The sequence below is a fragment of the Chlorocebus sabaeus genome, chromosome 7, assembly GCF_047675955.1.
Source record: "Chlorocebus sabaeus isolate Y175 chromosome 7, mChlSab1.0.hap1, whole genome shotgun sequence".
Classification (NCBI taxonomy): domain Eukaryota; kingdom Metazoa; phylum Chordata; class Mammalia; order Primates; family Cercopithecidae; genus Chlorocebus; species Chlorocebus sabaeus.
In genome coordinates, this window is record NC_132910.1 from 1,326,929 (window position 1) to 1,350,937 (window position 24,009).

The window sequence follows — 24,009 nt, forward strand, 5'->3', positions numbered from 1 at the left end:
TTAAAAAAAGTTTTATTTTAGGTTTGGGGGTACATGTGAAGGTTTATTACATAGATGGATATAGGATGGTCATGGTGGTCAGTTGGTCAGGGTGGTGGGGGGAGAAATTGTGAGAAGAAGATGGAAACCTTCTTGGAAGGCCGGGAGGTTTTGCAAAAGCTTCAGAAGAGGATTTGGCTAAAGGCAGCTGAATTCTCTCAGGGTAGATAACAAGAAAGTGTAAGGAATTGATCTAGATAAGTTAGTTTACTTAGGCCTTGGAACCTGGCCTTTAATAATCCGTGTGCAGGACTGCTCTCTCCGGGGTTGGTGGGGGCGACCATGTTAATTATCCACAAGTTGTGTTATCTCAAAGCCCTTGTCATTAAATCTGTACTAAATACATGCCCGCAGCGCCGGCTTGTCCTGGCTGCGGCTTCTGTGACTCTTTACAGCACCCTCCTCGGTGTCTGTGAGTGGCCTGGTCCCCTAGCTGCGGACCCAGGCAAAAAACCTGTGTCTGTGTACATTTTATCATCCGTCACTCTGCCAGGGTCTGCGGGTCAGACCCGGCAGATAAGCACGTGTCACGGGAGTTTGATGTACACACTATTACATCACCCAGGTATTAAGCTCAGTACCCATAGTTATCTTTTCTGCTCCTCTCCCTCCTCCCACCTGCTGCCTTCAAGTAGTCTTCAGCAGTGTCTGTCTTTTCCTTCTGTGTGTTCGTAAGTTCTTGTCATTTACCTCCCACTTATAAGTGAGAACATGTGGTATTTAGTTATCTGTTTCTGAATGAGTTTGCTAAGGGTGATGGCCTCTAGCTCCATCCGTGTTCCCACAAAAAAACATGATCTCACTTTTCTATGGCTGTGTAATATTCCATGGTGCCTATACACATTTTCTTTATCCAGTCTGTCATCGATGGGAATTGAGGTTAATTCTATGCCTTTGCTATTGTGAACAGTGCTGCAGTGAACATTCGTGTGCATGTGTCTTAACAGTAGAATGCTTTCTCTTCCTCTAGGTATATACCCAGTAATGGGATTGTCAGCACCTTCTTACTGTATCCTCACATGGTGGATGTGGTAAGACAGATTTCTAAGGCCTCTTTGATGACGGGCTCCACCCTCATGATCTATTCACCTCCCAAAGTCCATCTCCCAGTCACATCACTTTTGTTATTTGATTTCCAACATGAATTTGGGAGAGGAGAAGACAAACAATCAGACTACAGCAGTTATTAATCAGTTGACCTTGAGTTAATCAAAAAGAATATTACCCAGATGAGCCTAATCTAATACATTAGCATGAAAACCATTAGAAGTAGGTAATTTTCTCTTCCTAGTAGCAGAAAAGTCAGAGATTCCGAGTTTCAAAATACACACTATTGCTGACTTGAAGATGGAAGGAGCCGTTTGTCAAAGAGTGTGACCAGCCTCCAGAAGCTGAGAGCAGTCCTGACTCACAGTGACCAAGCAAAAAGGGACATTAGTCCATTTTGCAAGGAATTGAATTCTGTCAACAGCCTGAATGAGCTAGGAAGTAAAATTCTTCACCATAGCCTCCAGATTAAAGTGTAGCTGGACACATATCTTACTTTTATCATTTCTGACCCTGAACAGAGAAAAAAGTTGAGTTTGCCTGAACTTCTGATCTACAGAATAGAAATGGAAAATAAGAGGCAGTTGTTTTTAAGTGGTTAAGTTTATGGTAATTTGTTACATAGTAAAGAAAATTGATAAAGGTTTAGAATTATGTACTTAATCATTGGAACGTTTTTCTATATGCTCATTTATTAATTGTAATTAAGACATGTTTCTGTTTTACCAAAATCTTTTTTTCAAAATCAAAGAGAGGCTGAAAAATAAATGAGAATATCAATTGTCACACTGACGAAAAGAAAGCCTCAGTAAGTATTGAATGCCACAGTGTTTGCAGAGGTGCTGGTAAGTGCATATGAAGACATCACAGTTTTGAACTTCAAATCATTCATACCAAACAGGAGAAATGGGTCTATAAATCCGCAAATAAGCAAAACTAAAACTAGAAGCCTACGTGAGGGGAAAGTGTGGGTAAAGGATTGTTCAGATAGTGTGGGAGCTGGGGAAATTAGTGGAAATAATCCCGCGGGAATTAACCTTGGAGTGTAGGCTTTCAGAGTCTATGGACCCTGTGTAGACAGGTTCTAACTAAATGACTTGAACCTTGTAGTGAGAGGGATTTTACATTGAAAACTGTAATACAAAGGAGGGAAAAAACATTATAGGAACAAGGGACAAAGTCTCTGTGGGGGTGAAAAAGCCTAGATTGAGAACAACAACAACAAAAAACTCGGGTAAGTCAAAGCATGCAATGATAGTGTATACATTAGGTTGTTTCAAAAGTAATTGCGGTTTTCACTATGAAAATGGCGAATACACTGTAAGCATACAGACAGACGATGATCAGCTGGCGAAGCCCTTTGAAAAAGTAGTTGGTTCAAAATATATTTTAATTTTTCTACCTTAAAGTCAGCTCGTCTTAAGAATAGACACAAATGAATTGCTGGGTCAGAGAGCATAAGCACAAGTATCATTGCCTGAAGAAAAGTGAATCAAAGGCCATAGAATGTTTTATGAAAACCTCTGGTGTGTTAAAAGCTTGCCTCTGAAAGAGGTGAATGTCAGGGCCGGAGACCAGACTTGTACTGACTCAGAATGAAGAGCGCTACCTCTTGAAAGACAAATACAAAATTTTTCAAAGTACCCTAGGGTGTTACTTAGGTTTGAAACTTCGATATTGTTTCTCCCTTAATTTTAATTAGCTAGAACGAGGAAATTCTTACTTCCTGCAGCAAAGACTTAATCAAGTGATTCTTCACCTCAGTGTTGGTTAAAGGTTATTCATCCTAACCTGTTAAACTAGTTTCTTTTAAATCCTTAAGCATTCTTACTTTAGTCAGCTTACAAGTCAGAAAGAATGCCGCACATACTATTCATTTGACCATACATCACAAAGCAGCACGACGTAGAAGAGTTTGTGTTCTCAAAACTGTATGATGAATTGGTAAGTTTAGTTTTATTTCATGTTTGAAAGATTTGTTTCATATCTGTGGCTTCCCCAATGCAAATCGGAAGTTATTCAAATTGGGAATATAATCTTTTTTTTTTCCTCTTTACTTTTTGTTGGAAAACATAAAGTAATGTTACTCTTTATTTTGAGAAACCAGACTAATAATTTTATATATAGGATTTGAAAAGTAACACATTGGATTTTAGTTGCAAAGTTTATTGTAAGGATGAGATGATCACAAAGAGAGGGAGGAAAGAGAGCCTGAGGTGACTGGTATCAATTATAGGAATAGAATGGAGCAAGGAATAGGAAGTATTGTATTTCAACCCTCATTCTGCAATTGATAAATATAACTAAAACTTCAAAAAATATAAATTTTAATACTCCAGGAAATTATTTGCCTTTAAAATAAAAAAATAAGAGTAATATAAGAATAATTTGTACATAGAATATAAAGTGAAAAGCAAACAAAGGATCTTAAGATTTTTTGTATTTTAATAGATTTGGAAGGAAGTTTATAGAAAATAAATCTTTTATTTTTGTATTTATTTATTTGAGGCACGGTCTTGCTCTCTTTCCAGAGTGCAGCACTGGAGTGCAGTGGCATGATCATGGCTCACTGCAGCCTTGACCTCCCAGGCTCCAGCAATGCTATCACCTCAGCCTCCAAGTAACTGGGACTATGGCCATGTGCCACCACACCAGGCTAATTTTTTAATCTTTTGTAGAAGTGGGCATCTCCTTATTTTGCCCAGAACTCCTGGGCTCAAGTGATCCTCCTGCCTCGACCTTCCAAAGTGTTTGGATTACACATTATTGAACATTAATTTTTCATCTACAAATATGAGGTTAATTAATGCAAACTGCTTAAGATAATTAGGGAATTACCAATATCTTTGCTAGTGGTGTTTAACCAGAGTTGCACTTTTTTTCCCATTGTTAATAATATTTCTACATATAAAATTCAATTAAATGTATGGATCTCTAAATCACAGTCCTCCTAACAGATTTAACTCTGTACTATCATTAAAAATGTTCCTCTTTTCACCTGCTCATCTTAAAGCCACAAATTAAGATTTAGGTTATTGCCGGGCGCGGTGGCTCAAGCCTGTAATCCCAGCACTTTGGGAGGCTGAGACGGGCGGATCACGAGGTCAGGAGATCGAGACCATCCTGGCTAATACGGTGAAACCCCGTCTCTACTAAAAATACAAAAAAAAAACTAGCCGGGCGAGGTGGCGGCGCCTGTAGTCCCAGCTACTCGGGAGGCTGAGGCAGGAGAATGGCGTAAACCCGGGAGGCGGAGCTTGCAGTGAGCTGAGATCCGGCCACTGCACTCCAGCCTGGGTGACAGAGCGAGACTCCGTCTCAAAAAAAAAAAAAAAAAAAAAAAAAAAAAAAAAAAAAAAAAAGATTTAGGTTATTAAAAACTAATAACCAAAAAACACACTTTCCACATGTAACACATTAAGATTTACTTTTAAAATGGACAGTAATAGGAACAATTATTTTTATTTATTCATTATTATTTTTATTTTTACTTTAAATGATCTCTACTCTGTAAAGAAAAAACTGATTATGTCATACCAATAAAATAATTTAGTCCTTTTTAACTCTTTAATATCTTTAATAGGCAACAAAGCCTTTATTCAAGTTCAGTCATGTGCCAGGCACCATTCTTACCACTGTGGCGATGGGTAGGGTGGGGGAGCATAGGAGTGAAAAACATACAGTTCTTTGAGGGTTATGTGAATATCAATTCTGTAGTATAGCTAGTTAAAGGAAAAAGAGACATACCAGAAATGTAAAGAAACAAATGAAAACTACATAAATAGAGACAGGAAAAGTAGAGTGAAATAAAAATCTAGGAAAAGCAAAAGATCTACATCTGGTCAATAGTCCAAGGACCCATTTAAGCTTCTACATTTCTGTTACCTTTCAAGATTTTTAAAGTTGTCTTCTCCTGGTCCTAAATCTTTTTGAAAACTCCACACTCCCATTCTCCTTTCAGATAAATCAGTATGACTACTTTATATCTTTTTTGAAACACTGAGTTTGGTTTTCTTTGGTTTTTTGGCTCAGAGGAATGTGAGGGGTAAGAGTGGTAGTATGGGTGGAGGAAGCATTTGTTGAAAAGCCATCTCTACTCTTACCATTGATAATCAATGCTTCAGTGTAAATAGCTCTCAGAGGGTTTTCTTCATTTGGAATACACAAACATCTTTATTTATTAGTTTTTGTCATCTCTAAGTAATGTGAAAAAGACAATTTTATTCTTTGTTGTACATTTCAGCACTTAGTAGAATGCTTGGCCCATGTATATTAGTTGAAGCATTTAATTGTTCTTCAAATTTATTTGGTATCATTTAATTTTCAACCAACAACTTATCTGCTCCTGGTTGTTTGGGTCTTCTCCACTTGACTCAAATGGATTTCAATAGCATCTTGAAAGACTCTTTTTTACACAGAAATATTTTGTTTACTTTTCTGGTAAGTCACTCTGTATTTAAATATAGTGATGTATATATATGTAAATACATTTATAGTGTTTAATCTTTAGTCCTTATTTATATTCCACTTAATAGATAGTATTTAGTCATTACCTTTTTCTACAAATGAGTAATTATGGAATAGATTCCTCAGATTAAGTTCTTCAATGGGGTCCTGCGTAATTTTACATTTCTCTTTGCCTTACACAGAAATATATCAGAGTCTCTTTTCATGTAGTAACATCTATCAATAAATTTTAGGTTATTTCCCACATTGACTATTAAAGTCAAGTTTTGATTTCATGATAGTGAGAATAAAAGAACTCTGCCAATTGAAAACATGTAAATGTAGAAAACAGAGTCTATTGATTGTAATTTAGCAACCAGATTTGTCATTTAAATGAGAGACTACCTTCATCTCCTGTGACAGTATTTTGAACTCTAGAAGTTTAGCACTGTTAGTGTAAGACTAGGACTACATGTCAAAAAAAAAAAAAAAAAAAGGAGAGAAAAAACAGATGGTCCCAAAACTGAGTAAGAATAATTAGCACAATTCCAAGTTTAAAAATGCAATGAAAGTTTTATCAGAACATATACGTACATACATATATACACATATATAATTTAGATTTTCTTTTTTCTTCATATATATTATTGAATAAGACTTAACAAGACATAAACTGGTCTGTATTAATCTAATGTTAAGTATTTTTACAGGAAAATGTTATGACAATCTTTAAACATGTTATTTTTAAATTTTTGCATCTTGGTAAAATTGACACACATAGAAGTCAGTATTGCACTTATGAATGTTCTGCAAACATTATTATCTGTAATAATGGTCATTCTTCTGGCTAATTTCTGTGCACATTCAAAATTGATCCCTTAGGATAAATTCTTTTCGGCACAAATACTTTTACCATTCTTGAAATGTCATTCCTGGTTAATAAACTGTATTCTAAATTTATTTTTTCACTGACTATTCTTTATACCCCTGGATAATTGGAGTAAGGGTTTCTCATTCTCCCATACTTCAAGATACCTCAGAATTGAAGACTTAGTGCTTCTCCTCCATGCCATCTTGGACCATTACTCTTCACACCCTTGTAAAACTGCCTTGTTTTGTTGAGGTTCCTACAATTCTCCTATCCACACTCTTTCTTTACTCATTGCTGTGCTTATGGACCCCAAAGTTATGCTTTCTATTTATTGGAGACTCTGACACTTGCCTCTCTATTTCCTTTTCTACTTCTACACTTACCCTAGATAGCGTCAGTGCTTCTGTGGTCGATGTTCAACATCTTAGTCATTTATTTCCTTGAGCATCTTATCTCTATAATTTTCTCTTCCAATAATACTCTTCAGTGCACATCCTGGACTTTGTGATGATTTGGAATCACTCTATCTGAATCACAACTTTGGACTTTATCACATTCTAACTTTCCTTTGTAGCGATCTTAGTTACTTACAGTGCATCAAGGTTTTTTATTTTTATTTTTTTACTAATTCACTCTTCTGATCTTTGAATTCTTTATATCCATCAGCAGCCACTGTCAGTGTGTGTGTGCGCGCGCGCGCACACACACACACACACTCGTCTTTGCTTTTCTTGCGATCCTTAGGTCAATGATTTAAACAAAAATTTTAACTATGACTTGAACTCCACTAAATTATCTCTCCCTGTATCTCTTTTATCGTTCATACTGGCTAAAACATAGGGAAGATATTACTATCCGAAAAATGGCTAACATCTGCTCAGACCACTGAGAAATGCTACAGAAATGTAGCATGTGTGTAGCATTGTGTAGCATATGCTACACAAATGTTGAAGAGTTGCCTCTTCATCTAAGTTCTCAATTCTGCCCACCATTCCTACTATATTCCCTTAAACTATTTTCCACATTGACCCAGTTTATTCAGCTTCCTCAAATTTTCAGTTCTCATCACCTACCATCTCATCTTTCTACTACTTCAAAGAGATCATGTGATTGATGAATTAGATGATATTTCCTTCAACTTCCTGATATTGAACCAATGAACCTACCTGCATCCATTCATGTTCTCAAGTGGATGCCTATAGTGTGTCCAAGTTTCCCAGTCTGTTACATTGAACCATATGAAAATGTTGGTATATGACAACTTTTGACCCTATGTGGAAGGTAATTTCATGTGGGTGAACCTAATAGTTTAGAATCCATGATTATTCAAATATTATGTGAGTCCAATTCCCCTCCCAACCTCAGACAATCTACTGGTTAGTTACACCATTTTAAGTATACTGAAAACTGTTGCATCCACAAGAAAACAAAAATCCTCTGTCAACTCCATAAACCTTGATGATTTGTCTCTCTCTTCCCATCCATAAACTCATGAAACAATTGTTGAAACTCACTTGTCCCATTTACTCACTTCCAATATTTTCTCCAACCCACAGATAGATGATTTATGACCCCATTACTGTGTTCCTTTTCTTATCATGATCACCGATGATTCTCTATTGCTTAATTCAGTGTGTATTCTACATTTTTATCATATTACTCTTTATCCTTTGTTATTGTATCACACTTATTCTTCTTATCTCCTCTAATTTTCTCCTCATTTTCTCTGGTTTTTCAACCATTCCTAAACAACCAATAGGTCAAAAAGATTTTTTTTTCTTTTAAAGCGGGTTAACCAAAAGGGAACTGATACACATGGTGGGAATGTAAGTATCTACAGCCATTATGGAAAAGAGTATGAAGATTTCTCAAAAAAAATTTTAAAAATAGACCTACCATATGATCCATCAATTCCACTATTGGCTATATATGCAAAGGAGAGCATCATGTGTGTAAACAATAAAAACCATACAATGTTATCTATCAATTTAAAAATAAGTAAATGAAGAAATAGGAAAGAGAAATTAATTCTAAACAGGACAGAAAATGAGCACTTCAAATATAGCACTTGGTGCAGTCTTAAAAGTATGTTTCTCATGAGTAGAGAAGTACAGGGGGCCAATTTTAGATGGGTTATCAGACTAACAACATCTAAAATCAGGGGCCCACCTTCATTAATATAACAGATGTTTTGTTTATTTTGTTTTGTACTAGATTGACATCCTCAAGAAAAATGCAAATTATAAGGTTTTCATTTTAAAACAAATACTCATTTTAGAAATTTGTTATAGAAGATATTATATGTCTCAGCAGGCATAAAAATGTATTACAGATAAGGCAGAAAAAATCATATGGATGACTTGATTTTTAAGTCATGTTGTTGTTATAATTATTACAGTTAAATACTACTTTGAGAGTAGCTGCCTGAATTTGTTAACCCTTTCCAGTTTATACAAATGAAATCCACTATAATTCTTGTAATTCAGGTTCTCTATTTGATGATAAACTAACAAATTAGAATCCTGATTTATTACAACTAATAAATTATAATCCTGATTATTGAAATGCTCCCATTAGGAAATAAATAGCAGTTTTGAGCAGACAATATGGAAGAACACACTGGGTGTGGGGTCAGAACACCTGATTTTAAATCAAAACTTCTCTAGTCAATAGCTAAGTGTCATTAGACCAGACCCAAGACTTCTGTGAACCTGTTTCTATCTCTGTATGAGTACCCAGGTTAAATACAATGAGAACTACAAAACAATAAAAGGTTTTCATTGCTAATGGACCCAATGGAGGTGCCGTTGAAAAGAGAGTTTCATATATCAATGTAGGGTTTGATCATAACCCTTGTGCGAGAGGCACCTGTGGAACAAATGGCCCATTTACTTTTTAGGGATTTACTGTCTTTTTTTTTCCTTGAATTTCTATTCAGGTAACAGAGAACAGATCCAATAGAATAGTTTATTGTCTCCTATTTGTAAGCAAATGATTATTTTCACCAAAGAGTTTTAGGTCTCTCCAAGAGTAATAATTATTTTCTGGTCTGCACCTTGAGTCATAGCCCAGGTACTTGGAGGCCTCACTATCTTGAGACATGTATCATGTAACTCAGGCATGTCTCTCCCTTGTGGTCTGCTGGGTGATTCCACTGCAAGCAGCGTTTCTCCATGGCTATTCCCCATAGTACTAGAAGTTCCTATTTGCGCTGCTACACACTACTTGTATGAGTTTTGGGGCTCTTTCAGATTCCTGGATCTTGGATGAAAATAATAACAGTATTTCTTAGTATTTTCTGCTCTGTTTTCAAGCTTCTATTTTTCTCACATGCCACATTGGTCATTGTGATGTGAATTCTGTATTAGAACCTATAATGACTGTACAGAGGAAAATGTTATTTTATAGAAGACAAGAAACTTAGGTGGGCAAAACTAAATTACTACTTTTATGTTTTGGGGTAAATTGTTTTAACCTCAGTTGCCTCAGTTGAAAAGTGGGCATAATTATATTTACCGTATACACTTTATATAGATGTTGGGTGGATCAACTGTTACAGGATATGTTAAAGATCTTTGTAAGTATAAAGTGATATATAAAAGTTACTATAATCATTATAATCAGAGTGACACGTACTTCGTCCTTATACCTCACACTTTGTTCTCCCAAATGTGTTTGGAATAAGGTAGGGCAACCATAAGTAAAGGACCATGCCCTACATTTTCAGGGACCCTACAACTTTCTAACATCACCCTCCTAAGACTGCTTACACTATGCACATGTATCAAACACAGGCAGAAAGAACCCCAACAATTAAGACAGCTTATCAGACATATGCAAATTCTGTTTATATTTTTATGCATATATTTAGCTGAAGCCACCCTGTGGCAAGTATTTTGTCACTAAAATGTGAGGATTAGTAAAAGAAAAGTGGAGATGAGAACTATCTGGATAGAAATTACTTCATTACAGTGTTGTCAGGAACCTCCACAATAAGCATAACTTCTATGTGGTGGCTCAACTGCTTTGGTCAGAGCAGCTATCAACTGCTTACACTTTCCAAACCATCTAGTTTTGTTCAACCAGATCAATCACTCACAGCTACTTCCTTAATCAAGTTTGATAAGAGCTAACATTGAATGAGTACTTCCAAACTTTTCTTTCTCATAGTACCGCTGTAGATATCATCTCTATTTTACAGATTAATAAACTCAGGCTCCAGTAGGTGATGCCAGGCCATGTAACTTGTGAGTGCCAAGGAATTCTGTCTGAAACAGTCCAGGCTTTTTCTACCTCACATGCAACCTCTATTCAGAGAGTTGGTGAGGGTGCTGTGACCAAACCTTAAAAGGTAAATATGGGAGAAATATTGTTTATTTTCTGTTCAATAATGTGAGATGTGCAGAATTGGCTGGAAGAGGTGAAATAACATGTAAAACTGCATTTCTTGTTCCCAAATCCTATTGATGCATAAAATAGTATATCACTGCATTGTCTTCAAACATCTTTCTTATATGCCTGACTCATGGCAGTGTTCAATGTACACATGAAAATGCAACCCAGTAAATATTTTATTTCTATTATATTTATTTATTTATTTATTTATTTATTTATTTATTTGAGATAGAGTTTTGCTCTTGTTGCCCAGGCTAGGGTGCAATGGCGTAATCTCAGCTCACTGCAACTTCCGCCTCCTGGGTTCAAGTCATTCTCCTGCCTCAGCCTCCAGAGTAGTTGAGATTACAGGCACACACCACCATGCCCAGCTAATTTTTGTAATTTTAGTAGAGTTGGGGTTTCACCATGTTGGCCAGGCTGGTCTCGAACTCCTGACCTCAGGAGTTCCACACGCCTCAGCATCCCAAAGTGCTAGGATTATAGAGGTGGGCCACCTCACCTATCCTGCAACCCAGTAAATCTAATGTACAGCATGGTAACTATAGTTAATATTACTTTATTGTATATTTGAAATTTGCTAAGAATGTAGCTATTAAACGTTCTCACCATACACACAGAAAAATGGTAAATATGTGAAGTGATAGATATGTTAGTTTAGTTGTAGTAGTAATTTCACAATGCATACATATATCAATTATCATGTGAAACACCTTAAATATATACATTTTTTGTGAGTCAGGGTCTTGTTCCGCCACCCAGGCTGGAGTGAAGTTGGGTGATCGTGGCCCACTGCAGCCTCAAACTTCCAGGCTCAAGGGATGTAGCTCAGTTTCCCAAGTAGCTAGAATCACAGGCACACAAAAAACCTCGGTGGAGGATAGCTGTGAAAGGAACTGGTTCTTAAAGGAGGGAAAAGGTATGGAGCAGCACACTGAAAGATTTCCAGAAATGGAAATGCTAGTGGCTGGGAAAAGGGACGTAGAGAGGATGTTTTAGGTAGAGGAGGTGTTATTAGCAAAACAAAGGAGTGGGTGAATGTAAGGAACAGAACAGCACATGTGAAGAGAAGTACTATATCTTCAGAGTGCAAAGGTAAGTTTGATTCAATATATGAAAGGCTATTTTTTAAAAAATGTAAATGTGTTCCTGCAGACTGGGAATTATTTTTTTATTTTTATTTTTTTTTGTGAGATGGGGTCTCCCTGTGTTGCCCAACTGGTCTCAAACTCCTGGACTCAAGAGATCCTCCTTATGATTACAGGCATGGGCCACCACTAGTAGCCAACATTTTTTTTATCTGTCAATTATATCTTAATAAAACTCAGGGGGAAAAAGATGCAAACTAGTAAATAGATAACTGTCAGCCTCATTCTTGCTTATTAGCCAACAGTAACCTAAAGATGTGATAGGTCACATACAGACAAGATTGTACAGATCGGTGGAATATCGAGAAAACCATCTTGGATATTAAGAGAACATGAGAGTTTTTCCTACTAATTATATAGATAATTAGCTTAATTCTTGTTTTCCCCTTTTCAAAGTGATTCTGACCAATGATTGGAGGAGAAAACTAGAACCCAGTCCCTATCTCTCTTTTCACTCCCTATCTCATATCCCCTCCACTGACGTCGCATGGTCTCTGGAGAAAACAGAATGTATTGCCCACTTTGAGCCAAGCATTGTGCTAAACATTAGTGTAGTGATAATAGGAAACGGAGAGAACACTGGCCCAGAAATGAGATGTAAGTAAAGCATAGCACTGTAGCAGATTTGTTAGTGAGAGCTTGTGTGTATTCTGTTCTGGTTATTTATATTTTCTCTATGCAATGAAATCAATGTCATGGGCTGAGAATGATGATTACAGAGAAGGTATTGCAGCTTTGAAAAGAGAAGATATAAAATAATTGACTATTTCTCACATTAGGAGAAAGAGAAGCTAAATAGTATGATGGTCAGGAATCACTGAGGACAAACTTCAGGATAGTGGTCCTGGATTTAAAATGATTTTATTTTTTTCCCAGCCACATTTGTGTAACACAAAATAGGCCAAAAGTTGTATTTAATCAGAGATTGGGTTTTCCTAAATGATTAGGAAAAGTCAGGTAGAGTTACAGGTCTGAGGGTGTATGCCAGGGAACGAATATGATGAGGGATCATGGGATGTAGGCTAAGTAAGGAGAGCAGTGCAAGCTGAGGGTGATGGGAGTCAGTGAGGAAGTGGGAGGATCAGCAGGTTATAGGGCCCAGTGGGATAGAAGTCAGGGTACCAAGGAAGTGAGCTGGGAAAATGGGTGGTAGCAGTTAAACAGTTGAGACATCAAAATTTAGATTACGAAGAAACTGCAGCTATTGGTAATGACAAGCTATAGAGTATGAATTATGGGAGAGGGCAGCAAAAGTAGGGAGAAGGGCAAGGTTATTGGTGCAAAGAGTTAGAACAGAAGATAGAACATGGCTAGTGCAATAAAGTAGTTAGCAACAAAACTGGATAGGAAATTTCAAGAGATCTGCTAACTCGGTGGAGGATAGCTGTGTAAGGAACTTGTTCTTAAAGGAGGGAAAAGGTATGGAGCAGCACACTGAAAGATTTCCAGAAACGAAAATGCTAGTGGCTGGGAAAAGGGATATAGAGAGGACGTTTTAGGTAAAAGGAGGTGTTATTAGCAAAACAAAGGAGTGGGTGAATGTAAGGAACAGAACAGCACATGTGAAGAAAAGTACTATACCTTCAGAGTGCAAAAGTAAGATTGACTCAATATATGGAAGGCTTTTTTTTTTTTTTTTTTTTTTTTTAATGTATATCGTATCAGCCAAGCGCAGTGGCTCGCACCTGTAATCCCAGCATTTTGGGAGGGCGAGGCAGGTGGGTCACTCGAGCTCAGGAGTTCCAGACTAGCGTGGGCAACATGGCAAACCCCATTTCTACAAAAACTGCAAAAATTAGCCAGGTGTGGTGGTGCAGGTTGGTAGTCCCAGCTACTGGAGAGGCTGAGGTGGGAGGATGGCTTGAGCATGGGAGATTGAGGCTGCAGTGAGCTGAGATCATGACCCTGCACTCCAGCCTGGGTGACAGAACAAGACACTGTCTCAATGAAGAAAAAGTAAATTATATCATGTTTTTCACACTTTTTAAAATTGTCCAGTGGATTCCTATAACCCTTAGATTTAGTGACACCTCACCATGGCCTACAGAGACCCCATGATGTGATCCTTGTCTGCCTCTCCGGCTAACCTTCTCCACCCTTCCTGGGACTCACTGCAATCCAATCACAGTGGCCTCAGTTCCTCCAGGGACTCAACAAGTTCACTGTTGTTCCAGTTCTTAGAACTTGCTGCCACCTTGTTGCTCTCTCCCCACATCTTGAAATTGTTTCCTTGTGATTCACCACTCAGCCCAAATAGCTTTTCTTCAGTGACAAATCCCTGCTGCTTAATTAAGTGATTGTCACCACTGTCCCTAAACCTGCAATCACTCTCTAATATGTTTAACAACCAAAACTTATTCTTTGATTTGTTCATTTTGAGAGTTCTATTTGGGATGACAGAACGTTAGAAAATAGGATGATCGCACTTTATGAATATACTGAAAAGCATTGAGTTGCACACTTTAAATTGGTGACCAGTATGATATGTGAATTATATCTCCATAAAGCTGTTAGAAAAAAAAAAGAAAGAAAAGGGAGGAAAGGAAAGAAAAATAAAGGAAAGAAGAGATCAAAAGGCTCTGGAAACTCAAAAGTGTGTCTTCATTCAATATAGAAGCTCCCACAGCTATTATTCACTGAAGTGCCAAAGTCATACTCTGTCATTATCCCTCCTCTTTAGCACTTACGTAACTTTAGCTGTGACTTACATGACTTCTCAAATAGTTCTTTAAATTGTTCTTTCTGACTCAAGGAAGACCTTAGTTGATTTTCTTTCAAACTTCATCCCTTTTTTTTTTTTTTTTCCTGAGATGGAGTCTCACTGTGTTGCCCAGGCTAGAGTAAAATGGCATGATCTCAGCTCACTGTAACCTCTGTCTCCCAGGTTCAAGTGATTCTCCCGCCTCAACCTCCCAAGTAGCTGGGACTACAGGCATGTGCCACCGTGCCCAGCCTCATCTTTTATTTTTTAAAGAAAAACTATTTCCCAATGGTCAGATACAGTGACAGTAAGACTTGTTCATTAGTAAAGATTTGCAAGTAATGTCTTTGTGCACATTACAACTTTCAAAACAAGACCTGGTCTTTCCTGTGGAGGTCAAAATTTTATCAAGTGACAGTAGGAAGAGAGATGACTAAGGATGAATGATGCTTAACTGAAGACATTAGTGAGAAAGCAGAAAAAAAAAAAATGTGCCCCCTCCAGATCTGAAGCAATATTGACAAAAATGGTTGGAAAGTACTGCTCTGGCCAGTCACATTGTTTTCGATAGCACAGGTCAATGGCCTATGCATTCTTTTTTATTCTTACCAGGTTTTAATTATCTCAATTCCTTCAAAGAATAATTTCTCATGGAACTTCCCCATGTAAATTTGCATTTATGAGCAGAACTTTGAAGGGTAGCACTCTTGACATTGATTATCCCCTGTTGAACTTTTATCTACTAAAGCATCAGTTATTTTAATAATTTTAATTATGATATCAATCAACTTTCCAGTTATGAAACATTATGTCTTTCTTATTTGTATAATGTGGGATTATGGAAACAAGACACACAGCTTGTCAGAACATGAAATGTAAAAGAAAGCACAAACCTCATTTAATCTGTTACACAACTTTCAGTATTTCTGTCCACATTACCGATTTTATTACAGTCTCATTGCATCTGGTGGGACAATTAGAATGATCATCATCACTATTATTAAGCCATCATGATTATGAATAGTAACACCACCACTTGCTGGTATTTGAATGACAACAACTTTATTCCAGAGTTACTGTGTTTTACCTAGGAAATGAAGTAAAATTCTAACTGATGATTCACCCATCTTGTTCTAAAATTTCCCATATTCATTATCTTCGTCCAGTAATTCTTTCCCTGTGGATACTTCAAAATGTGCTCACCATATAATGCCTACTTTTGAACCTGTGACTTCTCCTGTAGGCTCCCCCCGTCCCCCACCTTAGAATCTCTTACCTGCTGGAACATTCTCGGGGGATAAACCACAATTTGCTAGGCTACTCAGCTGCTCCCCAGTCAGTGAGTAGTTAGTGTCCAGTGTTGTCACTCGAATTCTGAAGTCCTGGGCACCACCTCTGTTTCTTTCATGAGCAGCACATTCACTATCTACCAGCTCACTCCACTCCATCTATTCACAGACTCCTTGGTATCCTTGCCTAGCTGCTTTTGAAAAACTTGATGTTATTTTTAGTATGGCCTGGATAATAATAGTAATAAAATAACCCAACCTCCTAAATCCTTACCATGTTTCAACTACTGTTTGAAGTAGTCTTACATATATATTAACTCAGGCATTGCTATGATCCCACATAATATGGGTGCTAGAGTTTGGATATTTGACCCAACAAACCTCATCCTGAAATTTGACACCAATGTTGGAGGTGGGGCCTCATGGGAAGTCTTTGGGTCATCAGGGCAGATCCCTCAAGAATAGATTAATGCCCTTCCTAAGATGAGCGAGTTTTCACTTTATTAGTTCCCACAAGAGCTAATTGTTCAACAACAACAACAACAACAACAAAAAAAAACAAAGCAAAACCTGGCACCCCATCTTGTTCCTCTCTGGTTGTGTGCTGCGTGCAAACTCTGGCTCCAATTTGCCTTCTTCCCTGACTGGAAGCAGCCTTTAGCCCTCATCAGAAGCCCAGCAAATTCCAGCACCGTGTTTTTTATATAGCCTACAGAACAGTGAGTCGAACAAACCTTTTTTTCTTTAAAAACAACACTGCCTCAGGTATTCCTCAAGGGTGAAGTCACTTACATTTTTCTTTGGTTTGCTGGTCAGAGGTTTCTCCAAAGCTGGATTTTCCTGTACAGTAGTGAACTTGTTTAGTAGTCTCTCTGGGATAGTCTTACTAAAGCTAAATTCCTTGAATTGGAAGTATTAGGGATAGGGAGAAGCCAAGAAAGAAAGATGAAGACAGAATTATCCTTTAGTGATTATTAAGTACAAATTTTGTATAAAATTTTAAATTATATCTTAATTCCAAGTAAATGCTCAATCTCATTTCCATTCCTGCCATGGAAAAAGCAATGCACACATAGCAATACGTTTTGCTAAAAATAGTTATTTGTTTTACAAATGGTTTAGAGCTGTCTACTACTTTATGACACATTATTTCATCCAGTAGACAAATAATTACCAAGTACTTCCATGAAGGAAGCTCCCCAGCAGTCTAGAATAGCCATGGAAATTCTTCAATGTTTAGGCTAAAATTAGGTTAGTACTTAAAGAAATAGAGAGAAAAATGTTATCTTTTAAACAACATTGAGGAATAAATATTTCAGGGAATGTCTGGAAGGAAAAAAACTGAAACAACTTCTCATTTTGACATATAAGACTTTAATTCAGTCACAGTAATGGTTCTGGTGTTAGAAGTAGAATAATTCAACAGGTAATCACATTTTTTGAAGATGAGAATTCTGTTGCAAAAGAAACTCCCCTTTATGAATTGTTTTCTGTATCTGGCTCAGAGAGGAAAATAGTGAGAAGATATGTCCACCCTTTTTAAGTTTAAAAAAAACTGTATCCTTATTTCAGCCATTATTTCCTCCAAAGAGGAATCGTTAGCCCTTCTTTGAAATTCTCATTTAAATTTTCTGCAATTCTGATAGCAATTTGTGTCCATTGTGTTCCTCCTTTATCAGACTATAAGTTCCTCAAAAGAAAGATCTGTTGAAAAGTCTTTACATTCTCCTGTTTCGTACGTAGTAATCCTGAATAAAATACCTGCTGAGTTAACTAATGCATAAACACATTAATTAAGTTTACCTCTACTCTCATTAATGTACGGTTTTCTCAAGTATGTCCTTGGTTCTCATGTTTTCTTGTCTTTGATTATGGTGTTCTCTGCCTGATGCACACATGACCCTTGCCAATTCCTTCTCAGCCTTTAGGACCTAGTTCTCAGAACAGCTTCTCTAAGGCAAAACCATTCGTATCCACTCATCTCTAATAGCATTTTGAGACTTGCGTTATGCTAGTTACTTCATGTGTCTCTAGATTACACATCTTTTAAGAGAAGAGACTATGTCTTAATCATTTTGAATCTCTAGAAGTGTCTCACTGACACACAGAAGAAACTCAGTGAATGTTGACAATGGGCTCGTGATTCTCCATGGTCTTCTATTAGTGAAGGTGACGGATATGTTCATCAGCTCTTGCCTGTGTTCCATCTCCAACTCAGTGATTCTAGAGACACTTCAGATATTTCCAGATTGTAATGCTTTTCTTTTGCTACCCGCCTAAAAGTAACAGGACAGAGTAACGTAAGATCCTTCTAGAATACCAGCTGAACTCAGAATTAGTGCTACTTGAATACTTAACAGGGCTCAGGTTGATGATTCTGGGATGGAGAAATTGCCTCTATATACTCCTTTCCCAGACCCAGGAATGTTAGAAGCCTGACTCCTTCCAGTTCAGTGATGCCCAAAGAGGAGACTCAACTGATGTCTTCAGTTATAACCTGAGGCCTACTATGCACTTTACCAGGTACCAATCTCAGGAAAGGTAATTCCCTCTTTTTCCTTTCCATGTGTGATTTTAACAGACAGTATAAGAACTAGCACCTTTCTCAGAATCATATTCTTGTCCAGTCTCCTTATGGATTAAATCGCTTTAAACAACCCATGTTGGTGTTATCTTAGCCTGCCTCAACTCTGTAACTGTTCAAATTTTGTCTTTAGACTGTGGGCTCCGGCACTGGGATGAGGAGAGAGCTTTGTTACCTTTTCCTGCTTGCACTAGGGATTCCCAAATGTCAGTCATTTGCATACTACTTTTATGCATTTGCCCTATTTGCATACTGGCACTATCATTGCCTTGATATTTTCTTAAAATTTATTTTTAATTTATTCAAATAAATTTGGTTTTATGATAAACAATATCATCTATTGAAATCACAGGTTTGACTTCTTATGACCCTATGAAATAGATATTTATCACAACACAGAGTTCCTGGGTCTGAAGTCCTGAGCTACCACAATTGATTTGCTTGTTCATCATATGAATGATCTCTTCTTGTTTGGCTAATTATTTTTTCCTTATAGTTCTCTTCTATTTTATTTTTTTCAATCAGCCTTATTATAGATGCTCTTCATATGCACTATGAGTTGCATGAACTGTAAATGGTGTAGTAGGATTTTTTAAGTATAGAGGTGTAAAAGGAGCCCAAACAACCCAAGTCCTATTTCTGGGTCCCCTAATATCCAACTTTGAGGTTTTGGTAATCTCTGAACCTCTGTCTCTTCATGTTAGAATGAGAAGAGTGACCCAGACACTCTTGTTTTCTTAGGTTCATTGTGATTTGAAACACATGAATCAAATATATCTTATTAGTTCATTTACAAAGAAAAAATTAGAACATATAGTATAATGGACCAGGAAGTATATGAAAAGGTAGTGAATGGCAAAATATTGCTGATTTTAAAAAAAGAAAATATAATGTTAAATGTCTATCATATTTTCATAGCATTTAAGAAATTTTCATGGAAAATATATTTAAGTGTTACCAAGTGCAATATGAGCTAAATATGAATTCCAGAAAAAAAATTCTACAGTAAAAGGAATATTTGGTCTTAAAATTCTATTCATTTTTAACATACTATTCTTTCTCAAAAGGCCATTGACACTGGGTAGAAGAGTGAGTTCACTGAAACCATGGATGATTGCCCTTATTGTCATAGCTGTTGTGTTGATTCTGGTGATACCGATTGGTCTCCTTGTTTATTTTTTGGCATATGGTAAGTATCTATTCATTGTTTTATTTTGAATATTTGAAAACCCACTTTACTTATTTTAAAACTTTAATGTTTTCTAATATTTTAGAATGCAATTTCTGTTTGAATACATTTATATACGGTTGGGGAAATAATCTTTTATGTATAAAAATTATGTCTAGAGTTTAAATTTTGATGTGGTTTGTATAATATTATTTATTGAACAGTGCAATAAATATATCCTATGTAATTTTGTGATATAATATTAGTTAATATGCTAAGAGTAAATTATTTTAGTAGAAATTCTAAATTTGAGGTCAACTTCTGAGAATATGTTACATTCTACCATTACTTAATTTACAGCTTAAATTTATGAATGATCACTAACAGGTGATAATTGTGTTATGACATAACTGACAAGCATGGTGACTATGAAAATGTGTGATCCTAAAATAGAGTTAGAGGGAGGTATAGACTACCGCTATAGAATTTTTAACTCTCGGGAGTTCACCAATTGTATCATTTTTTGTTTTCAACCTCTCTACTTCTCATAATTATACAACTCAAATTTACTAAACAGAAACCATCCCTGTCTGCTTTCCTTTTCAGGCCAGAAGTTTTACTATTACCAGACCTCCTTCCAGATGCCCAGTATTGAATATAATCCTGATTTTTCAGTAGAACACTCAAAACTTAGCACTGATCTGAAACAAAAAGTCAGTAATGAGGTAAGCTAAATCTTTGCTGGCATTATTCCTCTCCTGACAATACTATTGTTAAAATTAAGGCAAAATGTGAGTTGAAAGCGCTGCTTTTTGCATATACATTAGAATTTCCTGAAAAAAACAGAATGCCCAGTTAAATTTTAATTTCAGATCATCCTGAAAATATCTTCATGCAGTATTTGAAACATGCTTGTACTAAAAAGTAATTCATTGTTTATCTGAAATTCAAGTTTAACTGTGTTTTAATTTGCTAATTCTGGAAACTGTAACCACTGTATTAGTCTGTTCTCACACTGGTAATAAAGACATACCTGAGACTGGGTAATTTATAAAGGAAAGATTGTTAAGGATTATTAAAGATTATAAAGGGAAGATAAGTGACTCACAGTTCCACATAGCTGGAGAGGCCTCATAATCATGGTGGAAGATCAAGGGGTATCTTACATGGCTGCAGACAAAAGAGAGCTTGTGTAGGGGAATTCCCTTTTATAAAGCCATCAGATCTCCTGAGACTTATTCACTATCACGAGAACAGCACGGGAAATACCTGTCCCTATGATTCAACTACCTCCTCCCTCTTCCCATGACACATGGGAATTGTGGGAGCTACAATTCAAGATGAGATTTGGGTGGAGACACAGCTAAAACCTATCACCAACATCATCTCAGGACACCTAGAAAAATAAACTAGACAAATGATAATGGCACCAGAGACTGAACAACATAAGCCCAACAGATTTTTGTTTTGTTTTGTTTTGTTTTTTGAGACCAAGCCTTGCCTTTGTTGCCCAGGCTGGAGTGCAGTGGTGTGATCTTGGCTCACTGCAACCTCCATCTCCCAGGTTCAAGCGAATCTCCTGCTTCAGCCTCCTGAGTAGCTGGGATTACAGGTGCCTGCCACCACGCCTGGCTAATTTTTGTATTTTTAGTAGAGACAGGGTTTCACCATGTTGGCCAGGCTGGTCTCGAACTCCTAACCTCAGGTGATCCACCCACCTCGGGCTCCCAAAGTGCTGGGATTACAGGTGTGAGCCACTGCGCCTGGCCCTAATAGAAAAATTAAAAGGCAAATACAAAACCAATGATTAGAGTTATCTAAAATCTTAACTCGACCATCCAGGCACAAATAACATTACCACATACCATTTATTAAGTACCTACTCTATGGATGACCCTGATATATGTCCCATTAGGCTGCTCTTGAAAATATACCACAGAAACACACAGACTAGCTCTTCCTCTTCAGTTGTATTCGCAGCCACTACTGAGCCCAGCATTCACCAATCAAAGAAGGCAGATCACTCTTACCATGCGTTCAGACTTATTTCTTCAGCCATTTCACAACTCAAACCAGAAGCTGATAAAATGGTTTGAAGAATGCTACTAAGTGGAGTGGATATGCCTTTTCAAAAATACATTTTAAGGAAATTTTCATTGACGGGGGAAAAAGGCAGGCCAGTGTATTAGAATTAGAGACAGCCCAGACTTCGAAGTCATAGACATCTAGATGCCACAAAGGATATCCCAGTTTTATCCTTTGTCATCCTAATAACTTTAAAAAAGTTGCTTGACCCCTAAAAATTTGCACTACAAAATAGGGATAATTTCACTCAACTCCTAGTGTTATTTTAAGGATCACCAAATGTAGTGAATACAAAGCATGAAAGGTAATATCCTAATAAACATTAGCATCTGTTTCCAGTGCTCTCACAGAACTTTTTATATACCTTTTCTAAAGCACTGATCATAAGTTATGAAAACATTGTATGTCTATGCCCCCTTTTAACTTGTGAATTCATTTGTGCTGGAGCTAACTCCATTTCTTCTTGTATTTCTTGTGCCTTTCACAGTGTTTGTGCAAGGCAGGCCCATATAAATACTCATCAAGGAGATGACTAGTAAATAAATGATCAACTTACTAATATCGGTCCTGTCCCTTAATGCATAAATGGAGATAACATCAAGAAAGGCAATGCAGTAATTTCGACCAGAGGTAAATGCAAACTTTTTCTATAAAATGCAAGATAGTAAATATTTTCAACTTTGCAGGACACACAGTGTCTGTGCAACTACTCACAGCTGTTACTGTAGTGTTAAAGCAGCCACAGACAACACATAAACAAGTAGGTGTGACAATGTTTCAATAAAAATTTATTATGAACACTGAAACTTGAATTTTGTAAAATTTTTGGATATCAAAAATACCCTTCTCATTCTTTTTTTCAACTATTAAAAAGACATGAGGACCGTCCTTAGATCGTGAGCAATATAAACGCAGGTAGCAGGTTTGATTTTGTGTATAGGCTATAGTTTGCCAATCCTTGTAAAGTTGAGTTACAGTTACAGCAAACATATTCCTAAAAGAGAAGATTAAAACCAGTACCTAAAATGAATTTTATACTTTCCTGAGGAGTTCAATAATCCAGACTGTTTATGTGTGACTCATGAAGCTGAGATTTACTTAGAAAAAAAATTATTAAATTGGAAAGAGAATGGAAGGAGGCAGGCAGAAAACATACAGATATTATATAAACATCTATATTTGTACATATAGAGCAAATATATTTTATGTATATATAAACATGTAAATATAAAATGTGGAAGTATATATACCAAAATGTAAATAACAAGTTCTCTAGACAGTGATTTAAAAATGACTTCAATGCTTTCCAATATATTTTCTATATTGCTTACTTTAGAATTTTTTAACAATAAATATGCATCAGTTTTATCATATAAATGTGCATGTGTATATAAAAATATATTCTTCAAAAACAAATTTCCCTTCATAGTCAATTGGAAGAAAAACACATAACCATTTGTTTTGAGTAACTATTGATTTATTAATTAACTTGTGCTCACCAGCCTATTCAAGATGATATTACATGGCATTTCACCAAAGAAAATTTCATAAATCAAGTCAGATAAATGAAAAGCACTTCTTTGACATATACCCGGTTTCACAACTTAGCAGCTCTTCTCTTCTGGTTTGTGAAACTCACTATGCAGACTCAGGTTCACTTAAGATTCAGTATATAGTCAGTCTTTTTTCTGACAAGCCAGCTTGATGAGTCTATAATCAGGCTTATGAAACCACATATTTTGTAACAAGCTGTGGTTTTATTAAGAAATAATTCAACCTAGGTATTCATACCACAGACAAATTATCCTATGTAGGAAGTCTAAAATGACACACAGTGGCATTTACAGTCTTATCTTATTCTAAGTAATCCTTTCTGACATTTTTATTGGTAAGTATGATGTTTCTAGAGAGTTGTTCAATAATATGTGTCCTCTTCCTTTCTCCCATTTGCCACAGCATCAAAATCAGGCCAAAAAAGTTTATTAAGAGCCTAAAAAGCTGATCTTTCAATCACATCCATGAGGATGATAACTGAGCTGGAATGATATTGAGCGATGAGTGAGTGATGCATCCATATATATCAAACTTTCAAATCTCTGTGCCTCCTTCTCCATGTATATTTTATAATAGAGGTTGAAATGCCTCATTAAGTCAACCCTTTAGATAGTCATCTTTGACCATGTGACAAGTTGTTCAAGTATCATTATCCGATTATAGAGATAATATTTATGATGGC

General features: G+C 36.5%; 1 protein-coding gene across 1 annotated transcript in view; it reads left to right on the forward strand.

Annotated features, from left to right (window-relative positions):
* The first annotated feature begins 321 nt into the window (after positions 1–321).
* Positions 322–24,009, forward strand: part of LOC119621068 (transmembrane protease serine 11G-like) — a 46,986-nt gene continuing 23,298 nt past the window's right edge. Inside the window, 3 exon segments of the mRNA XM_073017797.1 lie at positions 322–581; positions 19,588–19,709; positions 20,295–20,413. Coding sequence (XP_072873898.1) covers positions 322–581; positions 19,588–19,709; positions 20,295–20,413 — 501 coding nt within the window.